This window comes from Triturus cristatus, chromosome 2_2, assembly GCF_964204655.1.
Source record: "Triturus cristatus chromosome 2_2, aTriCri1.1, whole genome shotgun sequence".
In the NCBI taxonomy this organism is placed as follows: domain Eukaryota; kingdom Metazoa; phylum Chordata; class Amphibia; order Caudata; family Salamandridae; genus Triturus; species Triturus cristatus.
The window spans coordinates 1097487700-1097502105 of record NC_140582.1 but is presented as its reverse complement, the minus strand read 5'-3'; the positions used below and the strand labels follow the sequence as shown (position 1 = coordinate 1097502105).

The 14406-nt window shown below is 43.5% G+C and overlaps 1 protein-coding gene across 3 annotated transcripts in view; it reads right to left on the bottom strand.

The window, feature by feature from the left end:
- The window catches only part of RPIA (ribose 5-phosphate isomerase A), an 87579-nt gene extending 73443 nt beyond the window's left edge, over window positions 1–14136 (bottom strand). The window contains exons 1-3 of one of the 3 annotated variants that reach the window (XM_085642654.1): window positions 14057–14136; window positions 13498–13660; window positions 4163–4223 (exon numbers count right to left, since the gene is read on the bottom strand). In XM_085642654.1, coding sequence (XP_085498780.1) covers window positions 4163–4223; window positions 13498–13596 — 160 coding nt within the window. In that variant the 5' untranslated portion in view covers window positions 13597–13660; window positions 14057–14136. Of the gene's footprint in view, window positions 1–4162; window positions 4224–13497; window positions 13729–14056 lie in introns of those variants that run through there. The other 2 variants (XM_085642653.1, XM_085642652.1) reach the window with 2 other exon arrangements.
- Between the last annotated feature and the right edge of the window lie 270 nt (window positions 14137–14406).

Genomic DNA, 14406 nt, shown 5'->3' with positions numbered 1-14406 from the left:
CAAAATGAGTCGCTGCAAACTGCAATACTAATGTTGAAAAGAGTATACTTTGAAATATCGAACTGTACTGTGAGCCGAGAAGCAAGAGGTGATTAAAATAAATGGTGTTTTTTTTTCTTTCACATTCTGTATAATGAAATGGATTGCAGTATATTAGACTTAAGGGATGGGTTTTTGTTTGTGCCATCATAAACTATTACGTTGATTTTGCTATCAATGTTGGGTTTACTGTAGCTGATGTGTCATTAAATATTTATGTAATATGCAGGGGCGTAGCTTCCACTCTATTCCACACCTCTCTACTTCACTATCCTCTATACCACTCTACTCTAAGCAACTCCCTCTATGCCACACCACTAACTTTTAGCCATGCTGAACAGCAGTCAAGCTGCTCCTCAACATGGCTAAAAGAAAGGCATTGGCAAAGCCAATATCTCCCACATAGACCTACTGCATTTCCTATGCTTCTCATTATCCTGGTTGCTAACTGATGCTTGAAATGAAGTATTGAAGCATGCTAAATAAGAAGAGCAAACCAGACTGGTCATAGTTAATACATTTTAGAATACCTTTTTGCAGAGACTTTAACCCACATTATCAGATCTGTCAGCTCCTGTGTGTTTGAATTCTGACTCCCCCCCCCCCCTTCAGCCATTTTAAATTGTGTTTTTGCCTTGCAACCACTCACTTCCCCTTGCCGCCACTTCTTACAAGGCTACTCATTGAGTAATTGAGGCTGGTTAGGGTACACAAGACCCACACTTCCCTTAATAAGATTTTGGTTCATCATTGCCTGCCAACTTCAGAGCCCAAGTTCTGGCTTAGAGCATTAAACCTTTGTTGGATCCATACTCGCCAACAACAGCATCAAGATCCACCAATAAACTTACAGCACTCACCTGTAAATCACAATCTCTTCAGCGTATGACATCAAGTGATACAGAACTGGATCATAAGATCATATTCAAAAGCTAACTTGAGAAAGACAGAACCATCAAACAAACATTTATAGAGCGCGGCAAATCATCCGTGAGGGTCTCCAAGCACTGGAGCAGTTTGCTGCTGCATGACGGTTTGATCATTCAAACATCCAGGGCTTTAATTCTCTCCTGAATTGCTGGAGTAACTGTGCGTTCCTGAGGTGCAAGGGAAGTTGCTCCAAGCCTTGGATGCCAGGTGCAAGAAGGTGTGTCCTCTGCTGTTGGCTTAACGGATCCGTGGGGAGTCTGCGAGGGAGAGGGAAGCTGATCAAAGGTGTTTGGTCAGTTGGTGGAGGGTCAGGCATTTGTTGATATAGCTGGTCCTTCGTTGTGCAGGGCCTTGCAGGCGGAAGTCAACATCTTGAATTGGCTCCTCTTGAGATTTAGTGTGATGTGGATCCTTCTGGGTAGATCGCACATAAGTCTTACCACTGAGTTCTGTATGGTCTGGAGTTTCTTCACGAGATGTGCAGGATTCCTACTTACAGCGCATTTACTTAGTCCAGTCTGCTCGTGAGGACAGCCTGAGTGACAATCCTTTTGGTGTTTGCCGGGAGCCACATGAAGATCTTGTGGAGGATGAGTAGATGTGAAAGCAGCCGGATGAGACTGCAGTGACCTTTGGTTCAAGGTTTGGTATGTGACATGAATCCAGATATTTTTACCCCAGCTGACAGCCAATGGAGAGGAACCTGAATTAACACCTTACCTTGCATCAACCCAAACCTCTCGCTCAATGAGAACATTGCCCAGAAAACAAACACAGCATAGTATTGGCTCCTACTGAAAAATAAGTGAACCGTTTCCATGTAAAACGGACTACAGGACAAGAGTGGAAGCTGTGGCTCTGTGGCACCTATACAGAGATAAAGCCCTGTTAAAAGGAGTCCTCAAACCCACTCTGGAACACCAGAAAGGTATTCGAAATGTTACAAAAAGTCTGAAGAACTTTGATGATATCACTACAATGCCGAAAGTACCATATTGGTTACAACTACACACCTACATTCAATAGCACCACTACATACCTGGTGGACAAACTAACCATGTTAACCAGTTAGTGCGAAATCAGGAAAAAGGACATTGCCATCTTGTATGAGAAGAAAAACAAAAAGGAAAAAACAGGAAAGAATGCCTTCTCTGTCTGCACATCCAAGATATGGAGCAAGGTCCTCAACATCTGAAGGAAACTTACCCAACTACAATTTTGCAAAGAACTGAGAGGCCATTTCTTCAAGAAGCACTACTTAAGTCCCCATTAAACTTAATTGCATTTTCGTTGGCTCATGCACAACGCAGAGTGTTACCATGCTACCAAGGAAGGCTTGTGCTATACATTTAAGGAAACATGCTTGGAGCACCTTCTTCTTAAAAGCAAAGTATTTCATGGTAAGAGGTGGTGTGGTCCACCTGCTTTTAATTTCAAAAACATTTATTAAGGATTAAACATTCTGTAATAAAAATTCCAAAACTAAAAAAACGATTTTACTAACATCTCACTTATTGAAACAAAAATACTTTCAACATATCCAAAGTTCTTTTCTGACGTCATACTGCAGACGGTTGTATGTCGTTACAACGCATTCCGTTGCAACGCATGCCTTTACCAGGCATGCGTTACAACGGAATGCTTTTCAACACATAACCTTTACCACGAATATTCCTTTACCAGGCATACCTTTACAACGATTTTCGTTGTAAATTTATGCATGGTAAGGGCATACTCTTGGTAAATATACCCCTCCCCTGTACCCTTACGTGACCCCCAGCCCCCAATCCTTCTTATATTTACCCCTGCCCTTAACCCTCAATCCTTTTATATATATATTTTTTTTAAACGAAAATTCCTCTTACCTCTTCACGTCGTCTCCTCTCCATCTTCCGTGGTGACGTTGTACGTCGTAAAGAGGAAGCGGAAGTTTCTTTCCGTTTCCTCTCAAACGACGCCGATTGCCTGCACCTCGACGTGACATCAAGTGAGTTTTTTTTGGGGGGGGGGTGGGGGGGAGCCCCCCCGCCCCTTTTTTCCACTTTTTATTTTTGAGGGGAGACCCCACAAGCCCCTTTTTCTAATTTTAGCCTTTACCACACATGCCTTTACTATGTATCTCGTAGTAAAGGTATGCGTGGTAAAGGCTTTCGTGGTAACCACGCATGCGTTGTAATGCATGCGTGGTTAAGGTTTGCGTGGAAACGGCCTCGTTGTAGTGGCCGTTTCCCCTGCAGACTCATTCATGGCAAAATCATATTTATCTTTTCTAAAAGCCATATCGATCAAAGATAATACAAATGAAGGTCCCGTGTAATTAGATTTGTAATATTTTTATTTCCCATACAAACAATGCAATCCACTATCAATCCTAGATTTGGAAAGATCAATAAAGGCAACATTGTTAAAAAACTGACCTGCTAGTAGGGTTCATCTGTCTCTTACAACTCCTACGAGTATAAATCCTTAAACTTTGTTTCTTCATTTTGAACTTTTTCAGCTCACTGCATTTCATCTTAACTTCATTTTGGCTAATCTGGCTAATCGAATCGCCTCCTCATTTTCCAGATACATTCATATGAACAAAATTAATTTGTTTCAGCATATTTATTCACATTGTAATACAATATTTATCAGTTTCAATGAACGGGACCAAGTTACTTTAAGTATTGTGTCTCTCTGCATTCTTTACAATGTATTCATCTATGCAAAAGCTTCTTATGCATGCTAAATTGTTGGATGCTCAAATACAAATAAACATGTCGATGCACAACTAAAACCAAGGAGGCTTTGCATCACTACTGGCAAGAGAGTGCTAAAAGGTTGAAAGAACTATGCAAGAGCAGACATTCTTAGGTTTATGAATTTGCAGCTGTTGCTTTGCGGTGACCTTCATCAGGCCTTGTTTAAACTAACACTGCCCAGCTAACCTGTTAACATACAAATCACAGGGTAATGAAGAAAGGGAAGGAACCAGCTTCTCATGGGAATGGAAAGTAGACCACGTCGGTTTATGAAGTCCCCTTCTTTAACACTGGTGGGCTGCAGAGCTAAATTTCCACTCTTCATTTTACTCCTGATTGAAATATTTAAGCACAAGATGGAGCTTAATGTTGCTCCAACTTTCTTTTTTTTTTTTTTAGACAGGAACATTTTCTTAAGTTATTCAACAAAGCAAATCACAATTTCTCACCTAGTCTGTTAACTGCATGGACAATAGTAGAACCACTTCCAATACCGAGAGCTTGATTATTCTGTTAAATACAAATGAAAATGTGTTACATTCTTTTTAGTTTGTTCACCCTTAGTTAACACACTTCTCCATCATTCAAGAGATATGCAATACTTGTCAAAATTAAAAAAGCTGTTCTCATACCTAAATTTCTGACCTGAAGCATTACAACACATGAAAAAGTAAGAACAGGCAGAAAGAAAGAATGAATCCTTTTTCAGTCTTAAAATAGATAATAAACCCCAAGAGCAACTAAATTCCCATAGTGGAGAAACATGTTTTAGGTATCGCACTGCATAAACAGACACTCCCACCACATTTCCCTCCCCTTCACTCCCCCCGCCCCCCCATAGGGTGGTTCACGCTAGGAGTGGCTGACTACTAAAACTATTTTAAAAATATATTTCTTTGTTTAGCTAAGCAATGCATGCTGATCCACTTTTGCCTGGGGTTCAGTTTTTGCTCAGCACGCAATTAAGCCAACATACTGGGAAAAAAAATGTTTATTAAACTGATATGACAGAAAATATTGCTCGGTTTAGTTAACCTTCGGAGCTCTTGCTCAACCATATGGTGTACAAGAAGCTATGGCAATGTCTCAATAGTGAAACCGCTAGTTGCATCAGTATTTTAAAAATAAGACAACAGAGCACATTTCTAAATTAAAGGAGAACCTTTTCTTCCATTTATTAAATGCCTCTCTTTAGGTTGTAAGGACTGATCAGGGATACGCTTCTCAATTCAATTCGGAGTGGGGTAATCTCCACTGAAGCTTTACTCTAATAGCACATTATCCCTTCATAGGAGAACAACTGCTATTGTCGACAACACTTAAGAGAAGGACTGCTATTGACGACAATAGTTAAAAGAATGAATGCTTTTGCTGAAGACAGTACAGAACCAAACTGACATGTGGAGAACTACTAACTGGATCAGAAAACAACATACAGGCTACTTTGGTAGAGTGAACATTTTGATGTCATTTTCAGTTACAGGAATTAAAATTACACAATGATGAACAGCTGTACGTTCAGTCTTCCAGTCGAGGTGACCATTTTTTGTAAAAGTCACACTAAACAGCTTCAAATATAGTACATTTTCAGACACCGTCTTAATGGCTAGATTGATTAATACATTCCCTTTTGCCACTCTGGTATATTTGCACCCACTTAGGGTATTAATGCTATACTTTGTACCTTAGTGTCTAGTAATACGTTTTCTCACAGCGCTTAGACTGGACATGATGTTTTTTAGGGCTTGCCTTAGCCAGCGCATTCGCTGTCTGGCGAGACATTTAGTAAGTGGGCTTCAAAAAGCAGAGCACAGCTTTTTGTGTGGCCTAAAGCGTGCGGTTACGCGCACAATTACGAGCAGAGGCGCCATCTGGCTTTCCTCTCTCATCATGGTGCACGCACACGACTCGCCAGACGTGCTTCCTTTTTAATAAAAATGTTTTTAACTTGCAGCGCGAGGCGCGCGCTTGTTAAACATGGCTGTTGCCTGCCTTTCTTTTCTATGTTTAACAAGCGCGAGGCGCGCACGCTTGTTAATTAGCGCTGCGCTCACCACGCACACTACTCTCACTCGCCCCCGCTTCTCTCAGCTTGTCTTCTTGCATGCCCTGTAGCTCCCAGCAACCTCTAACGAAATCTTCAGTGCATGGTGAATGCAGCCGGTGATCTATGGGGAGTTGTGCCGAGAGCTCGGGCTCGACGCCGGGCCCTCTTGGTCTCACACTCATTCTCTTTCTCCCTTCATTCTTCCTTGCCGTTCTCTTCCCCCAGCTGTCTCTTTCTCCTCGTGCCTCTCCCTTAACACCCTTCCATCTACGTCTGCCCTCGGCTTCTTTGCTATCCTCTATCTCATTCTCTGCTTCTTTTCTCTACGATTCTTCTTTTCTCGTTAGCCTTCTTTCTTCTCCCTCCCTACCCTTTTCTTCTGCACTCATCCACCCCCCTACACAAGCACCATGACTGCCCACCAACTGCACCCAGCGCGTGCCTCCTGTCCCTCCTTGTCGGTGTTAATCGAAGGCGCTCACGGGCCTCTCTTGTGCCTCATCGCAAATTTCAACTACGGCACCAAGGGTTACAACGCAGATGGGCCCAAAGAGCAGAAGCTGGTGCAGGAGGGGTCTGAGACTATGCCCTACATCGACGAGTCGCCCACCATGTTGACGCACCTCAGTGACCGCAGCCAGGACAGTGACTACGGGGGGAGTGTCGCCCACCCCAGCAGAGGTCCTGCTACCTGGGGTAACTGTGCATCTTCTTAAAACCTGGTAAAGTTACCCCGCTTCCATAATAGGAAATATATGTACATGTGTTCGTGCCTGTACTAAATATTGTATCTGAGTCGTTTGGCTTTTGAAACTATCTACTTAGATGAACCCCTTGGTTTACAAAAGCACAGAGAATCGAATTCATACATTCTATTTGTGAACATTGCTAGCTCTTCGTAGCAACGGCGGAATAACCCAGTGTGCTGTTTTTCCCCTGAGATTAAAAAAAGCCTTAATTTTCCCTCCTACAGTTATGCCCCCTTCGCAAATTGAATACATTGCTATCCTTCTTGACAATTGCATAGTCACAACTGTGCCAAAAGCGTTGTTTTATCATTAAGTTGCCACTATTTTCCCCACATGGCCTGCAGTCGCTGGGATGGCAAAGAATATTTATTTCTAGTGGCAACAGAATTGGTAGAAAATCCTGCACATTTTCGACTTGTTTGAGATCAGGCGTGGAAGTGACCGTGTGCTTCTTAGTTAGAAATTCTTTTTGTCCTGCACGATTGAACTCGTCCCAATCCCAAACTGGTTTTAATCCTAGTTCTGAGCTAGCCTGATCTGTCTGTAGACACGGACAGTGTTCTTGCGATTCATAAAAGAAATGTGTAGGTTCTACATAAGAGAGGGGTTTCTGGACCAGTAAAAGTTGTGTGGGGCTGTTTGAGTGGGTTTTCTGTCTCAGTAAATTGCGGATTTAGGGAGTACTTACACATTCTAGCTATTTTCTACCAGTTGATAGAGCAGGGCCTCAAGTCAGATGGGGTTCTTGGTCTACACATTGCATTCGAGTGAACAGCTGCTGGAAGAGGCTTGGCTTGCTGTGCAGTCCAGTCCGTTAGTCAGCAGTGAGAAGAGAGCGTGGGCCGCTAGACTCCTGTAGTAGCCCTTTACAAGGACCTTGCTGCATTGATGGCTCAATTTTGTAACAGAAAATGTCAGTGTTCAGTGCAGATTTTACATTGATTATTGCATTACCGACAATGGTTATCTATTAGTCTTTTATATATTGGTGGAAGCTTTCATTAAAAAGCCAAATATAACACCATTGCAATGCTTCATTTACAAAATGGATTTGGATTTTAATAAAGAACATCAAAACCAATGCCTTGTTACAGTGAATAAACGGGCTTAAAATGATTCACTAAATAGATTTGTGATGAAATGTAGGCATCCAGCATTGTCCTCCGCTGTTTTCCCCAAAACAATCATCAGGAATTGCTCACTGACTGTCCCAGTAAGTTCCTTGGTGACACAACACAGCTCATCACCTGCTGAGTCGCCTTTGAGACCTTATAAGTGTTTAGCCATGCAACAGGTGATGTTGTTGCACCAAGGATATTGTGCGGGATAACTAAACACTTATAAGGTCCCAAAGGCGAGACCTATTGGCTATGCCAATGCTGGTCTTCCTTGACTGTCTAACTGTGGCCTGCAACCCATTAAGCTCTTTAGGGTTCAGCCTTAATCTCTATCAGGGGCCCCAAGGAAGATTTAGTTGACCTCTGTTTTATAAAAAGCTCTGTGCATATGTGATGGAAATTAGTCTACGCAACCTTGGGCTTTTACTCTCCTTAAGTACTACCAGGCTGGCAAGATCCTCTTTTAAATACCTTAGTGCACAAGCGCAAACACAATCAATGTAAAAACTGTACAAGCCCAAACTTAATCAACGAAATAGGGAAGAAATAGCCGAGGTGGGTGTAGTATCTTGGTATAGTGTTGTTCTTGCCTTTCACTTCTCCATCAGTGGAACACTGTGGAGATGATGTAATGTGGAAAGTTCATCGATGAAACCCACAGTGGAGTTGGGCTGAGCGCCTTGCTGGCTGCTCCTGGTGGGGCTGGATTTCATCTGATTCACTGCTGAATACTACTGTATTACTGATCCTGTAACTAACCTGAATAAATCATCTTGAATCATACCTACTAGCGTGGACCAGATTACTACATTTTATTGGCGACGATTTGAACCTAAGAACCCTCTTCAGCTACCTCTGAGGACATCTGGAGTACCTACTCTGAACCTCAAGCTACTTATGAATCTTCAGCTGCACTAACTCAACTACTGGCACTCATCAGCCCCACCAGTGACCTCCCATCGGTTCAGGTCTCTAAGCAGTTCAAGTCTCCACAGTATCTGTTATTGCTGTTCCTACAGCATCTCAAAACCTCAGCTTGCTGTTCCAACAGCGTCTTAAAAGGTATTTTCGTGCTGTCTCTACAGCGTCTCAAGAAGTCTTTTCCTGTGGTACCTACAGGGTTTGTCGTTACTGCAGCTCAAGTCTATACATGCTGTTTCTGCGGTGTCTCAAAAGCAAGCGTCTTTTTCCACGGACAGTTCCAACCCAGGCATGCTATGTTTCAAGCCTAATTAAAGAATGCAGAAGAACCTTTGCCGCAAGAAACGTCTACAGTGCTTCAAGTAGTATCTGTGGTTGCATGTGTTTCCACCTCCAGTGCAGAGTGTAATGCTGCTGTTTTGCGTAAGGTTGTCTTTCTGAAAATTCATCATCTGTGACTGTGTACATGTTCTTAAGGTTTGTTTGCCTTGCTTTTGTGACATTTTCAACTTATTTTGCCTCCGTGTAAGAGCAAGACTTGAGGAGTTCGACTTTTGCCTGTTCACAGTTAACAACGGTTTTTCAAATGTCAGTCAGCTGTCTGCAACAAGAAAATTGCCTGGTATTTCTGCCTGCCGCAATTGGGAGCCAACTAGGTGAGGTAGTTACAGTTTACGATTTAATCTATGTGTTTACCATTTTCCCTACATTATGGTTACTTGAGAAGCAGTTACGCTGTGGTTTTAAATTTCAAATATGCCTCGCGCTGCTTACCTTGACCACGATGCCGCGCGGAGTTTCACGATCGTCGAGTTTGACAAAGGACGTTTTGAAGCACGAGCGCGCCGTGAGCCACTCGGCCGGCGTCTCCTGAACGTGCCGCCATCTTGGTGTTGGCGGATCCATGCATTTTACCTTTCTTTTTATTGTCTGCTGACGGTGCCCTCCATTATCCTGCCAACCATTGCTCAAGGAATAAAGTTTTGAATTTGGGCAGCACGTCTTTAGGCGGACATTCTTTGATGACGTAGGTGTTTCTTGGCAACTCTTCCAACTGCTGAGACACGGCTTACTACATGGATGTGCCTTCAGCCTTTCGGCACAGCGTCCCGTTGTCCTGGAATTGGTAGTCTGCATCGTTGGAGTTGTTCGGTTTGTGAGTACTTCGTTTTCTCTGTGGAGGAGTGACTTTTGCTGTTGAAGTTTGCCACAATGTTCCTGTCGCGTAAACAAGGACTGTTTCCACCTTGATGTTTTGGTCAACCATCAGAAAATTTCTTTGTTAACGAGCACATTATTACAATTGACTGCCACTTGTTTTAAGGAATTTTCTCATAATGCCATTAGCCTCTATTCTGACAAAACTATGGGGTCTCTATGTGCATCATTTTTTTGGAACTATATGGTGACATTCACAATATTTGTTTCTTCGTCCTTAGCACATAAATTGTGTTGTGTGTTTTGTTATCCAGACAGTATCTACACCCTACAGGGGATCATTTATTCCACACAGTTTTCACAGTTAAAGGTGTTTTGCTCTTTTGGGTATTTTCCAGTCTATCGTTTAGTCACCTACTGTTTTTTCAGTTTGTGCTGTATTGTGTTTTAGTCCCGTCTTTGTTATTTGTGCCTCCACACTGTCAAACTATTCACAACAGTCTCTAATGGGTTTAAGTACCAGCTACATTGTTTGTTGGGTCAAAGTTTCATGTTTCTGTAGTGGGCATCAGTTCCATCTACCTCATTCGTATTGGTACAAGTCCAATGTTTTTGTAGTGGGTTATAGTCCCATCTACCTTGTTTTAATGGGTACTAGTCCCATGTTCTTACCTGAAATGGTAACATTTGCTTTGCGTCTCACGTTAGTTCTGTGTATAAGCCGCCCTGCGCCTCACGTTTTATGTATGTATAAGTCGCCCTGCGCTTCATTTGTTCTTTTGTGCATAAGACGCTCTGCGCCTCACGCGTTTCCCTGTGTAAGCCGCCCTGCGCCTCATGTTATATTTATGTATAAGTCGCCCTGCGCTTCATTTGTTCTTTGTGTATAAGTCGCCCTGCGTCTCACGCGTTTCTCTGTGTAAGTCGCCCTGCGCTTCATGTGTTTCCTTTATGTAAGTCGCCTTGCGCTTTATCTTCATGTTCACTGGGTGCTATGATCTTTCTCTACGTATTGTTTCCTGTTTTAGTATGTTGTTTTACCCAGTGCTGTTTTTTTCTTTATTTCTATCACAGGAAAGCATGATTAATCTTATGCATTTCTCGTCTTCTCTGTCATCTTGTTTCTTCCTGATGTGGATTGCTCTCTCGCACACTCACCTGGCCAGTTGGTGTGCAGAAGGAGTACTCATTGATGGTTTCTTTTCTTTATTACTTTTTCTCATTTATAGAAAGGAGGATGGGAAACAAGTTATGTTATCTGTTTCTTTAAGACCTTTGCTTGTTTTCTCTTTCTACCTCCGCTCTGTTCTCCCTTGTACTCTTCCATCGATTTTGTTCTTCTCAGCTTTATATCCAATTCTTTATTTCTCTGTTTTGTTTTCCTTCTGGAAGAAAGGATGATATGTAGTATCTTGGTATAGTGTTGTTCTTGCCTTTCACTTCTCCATCAGTGGAACACTGTGGAGATGATGTAATGTGGAATGTTCATTGATAAAACCCACAGTTGGGAGTTGGGCTGAGCGCCTTGCTGGGTGCTCCTGGTGGGGCTGGATTTCATCTGATTCACTGCTGAATACTACTGTATTACTGATCCTGTAACTAACCTGAATAAATCATCTTGAATCAGACCTACCAGCGTGGACCAGATTACTACAGTGGGCCTATACCCCTTAAAATTAAGAGTAGTTGTTGCCCTACCCCATCAGAATTGCTTCATCCATACTCACCAACATACAATAGCAGCATAGTGGCTCATACTGACATGAACAAATACTGCTTACGCCACCCTCTCTCCTTCACACGGAACTTCAAGACAACAACACATTGTCAATCAAATTGGCCTTAGCTGCAGCAAGGAGAATAGTCGGGTTGCGCAACTCAGATGAGAAGGCAGGTGTGGCACAGCCTTGTTCTAGTGTGGGGAAGCAGCTAGCACCTAGTCAAGAACCACACAGAAGGGAAGAGCTTCCATGTATAGATAGCGTGATCTTGTATTTCTCCTCTGCTCTGCAACAAAATGTCCAACCATCTTGCGTTATATAATCTGGTATACATGCCTTGCCTATCAGACACTTCTCTCATTAGTGCAGTATGCATTTTATTTTTTCCAGACACGGGTCTTATGCTTCGTTTTCCAAGGGACTGGAAGCGCACAGTGCACTGTCACAAATGGCCTCTATCCATGCACTATGCATGATAGTCCTGCATCCTTGGGCACAAATTTCCACTTTCAATGCTTTGTGTGCGAATTAGTGTATGGGATACAGACATACATGTATGCAGAGCATAAGTTAGACACCTAGTATCAGTTAAGCAAACGCATGGGTGAAGCAATAAACCAAAGTAGTCAGATAATCATAACCTGCGAAACCATGACATGTGACTGCCTTAAGAATACGTCATCTGCCAACCAGCAGCACTGCCACAAACCTTATCACCAAAACATAGAAAACGGTACAAACTACCTGAGGCAACTCTGAAATATAACAATGCCTTCCCAATCTGCTCTCGTTATTAAAGACTCTCTGCCCCATTTACATTCACCTCCCTATCCAAAGTTCATCAGGTCACACTGAAAATCAAATCAGCCAGCCTATCTGCTAAATATTGCAGGCACTGTTCCTTAAAATGTACTCTGACCTTCCCACACAAGACACCTTGGAGGGCTGAATACATTCCTTCCACTGCCCTACAATATGTCATAATGGCCAAAAACACACATCTGAGGCAGAAACAACAAGAAGACTGCTGGGCCCACTCCACAGCACACAAGCTGCTAGAGTGCAACCTCTTACAAGTCCAAAGCTTGGAGGCAAACGGCAACATCATGTATGAGCAACATGTTGACTTCTAATCTATGGTCTGGAATCGACCTTGCCCAATATCAGAAATGCCCTCTTTATATCATATGATTAATGGCAAATGGAGGAGTTTAACCTTGTTCAACAAGCCTGGCGATCTTCCTCGATTGCATGGAGGAATGGCAAGAGCGCAATGAGGGGCCCTGAAGTACATACGGCGCTTATCTGCAGTCAACAAAATAAAATCACATAAATACAGGTCCAGAGTTATATTCTGCATGACTGCGATAGTCGTACGTCACAAAGGCATGATGAGCAAGAAAAGAGCACTGGACAGGACAAAAGACGCTCCTCAACCTTCCACCTGGGGCATTTTATGGGCAGCGCCTTTAATAGCGTCACCAATAAGTAAAGCATGATGGAATGTGGTCCAAGCCAGAGAAATTGACTGTGGCCAAGAAGCAAGGACCCAAATATTGTATGTTAAACCTATTTTTAGTTGCTAAGTAAACCACTCCAAGAAGGACCTTCTTGCCGCCTCGGTGTCTTGTTGCATATGGGATGCAGCGATGCTGCAAGTCCATTCTTTTTTGTTGCAATTGTATATGGCGCGAACTTACCCCAAACGCATCGCAGCGCTCTAAGTCAGCACCAGATCACAGCACACTAGGAAAGATTTAGATTTAAACCCTGGGATTCAAACAGCCACATGCATACATACATGTGTTGCTGGCTGACCCCGGTCTGCATCATGCGATTGTTCAGGGGGGCGCGTGCAGCTAATCCTATGATCTACACTGTGCAGCCCACGTGTTGCTGCTGGTTTGGATAGTGCAACCCTCTGTTCTGTTACTGCCTCAACCGACCCTTGAAAAGCATGTCTACCATGTGCACGAAAGACACTACACATAGTCTCTCCCAGCTTCCAAGCACTTCTACTGAACAACACTCTTTAGACGCGTTTATCGCATAGCTTCCCAGGACGGTTACCTTCACGTGGTTGTCCACGGCTGCGCAGCCCGCCAGTCTTTTAGCTTCCTCGGCCATCCTGCTGCACACTGCGCTGAGAAGCCTCCGGCTCGGACTCATGTGGGAAGTGCAGTTAACCCTCCACGGCAAGAACTGCGCATGTCATACTGCGTGAAGGCCGAGCCTGTCCCGGGGAGATACCATGATAGGGTCAGGCAAAGTTCATTGAGACTGCGAGGGTTCTAGCGTCCTCTAGGGGAGAAGAAGAATATGTGTTTGTGGTGTTACATCCCCCTATAAAACAATTCTCTGACAAATAGTTGGGTAAAGGTGCGGGTATGCTGCGGTGTTGGTCGGATTTCACCTGGGATTTTTTTTACACACACCTCATTACCCTACCCCCGTCTGTTTTGAAGATTTTAAACATGTTGGTTACTTTACAAAATAATGAGTATTAAGTACCCCCTCACTCACTCCTCTCCCTTTCTACTAGCCCTTGGCCTCCCCAATGCTGTGCTTCTCATATAATTTATTTTAACGCGCTCTATAGCTTTCAAGCCCTGGTGCCATAAAGTCCTACCTGTAAAGACTGCCGTGAGGGGAACGGCCCGACTTGGAGTTAAAATACAGGTTTCCTGCAACTTTCACCGCCGTGAGGGGAACGGCCCTTCAAACTTCAAATCCCAGCGTTCTCTGCTCCGGGCGCTCACCGCTGACGTCATCCGGCAGCGCCCGGGCTGCATTTAAGCTTCCTGAGGCCCCCGCAGCGTGGGACGCGCTCTTCAGCTTTCAAGCCCTGGTGCCATAAAGTCCTACCTGTAAAGACTGCCGTGAGGGGAACGGCCCGACTTGGAGTTAAAATACAGGTTTCCTGCAACTTTCACCGCCGTGAGGAGAACGGCCCTTCAAACTTCAAATCCCAGCGTTCTC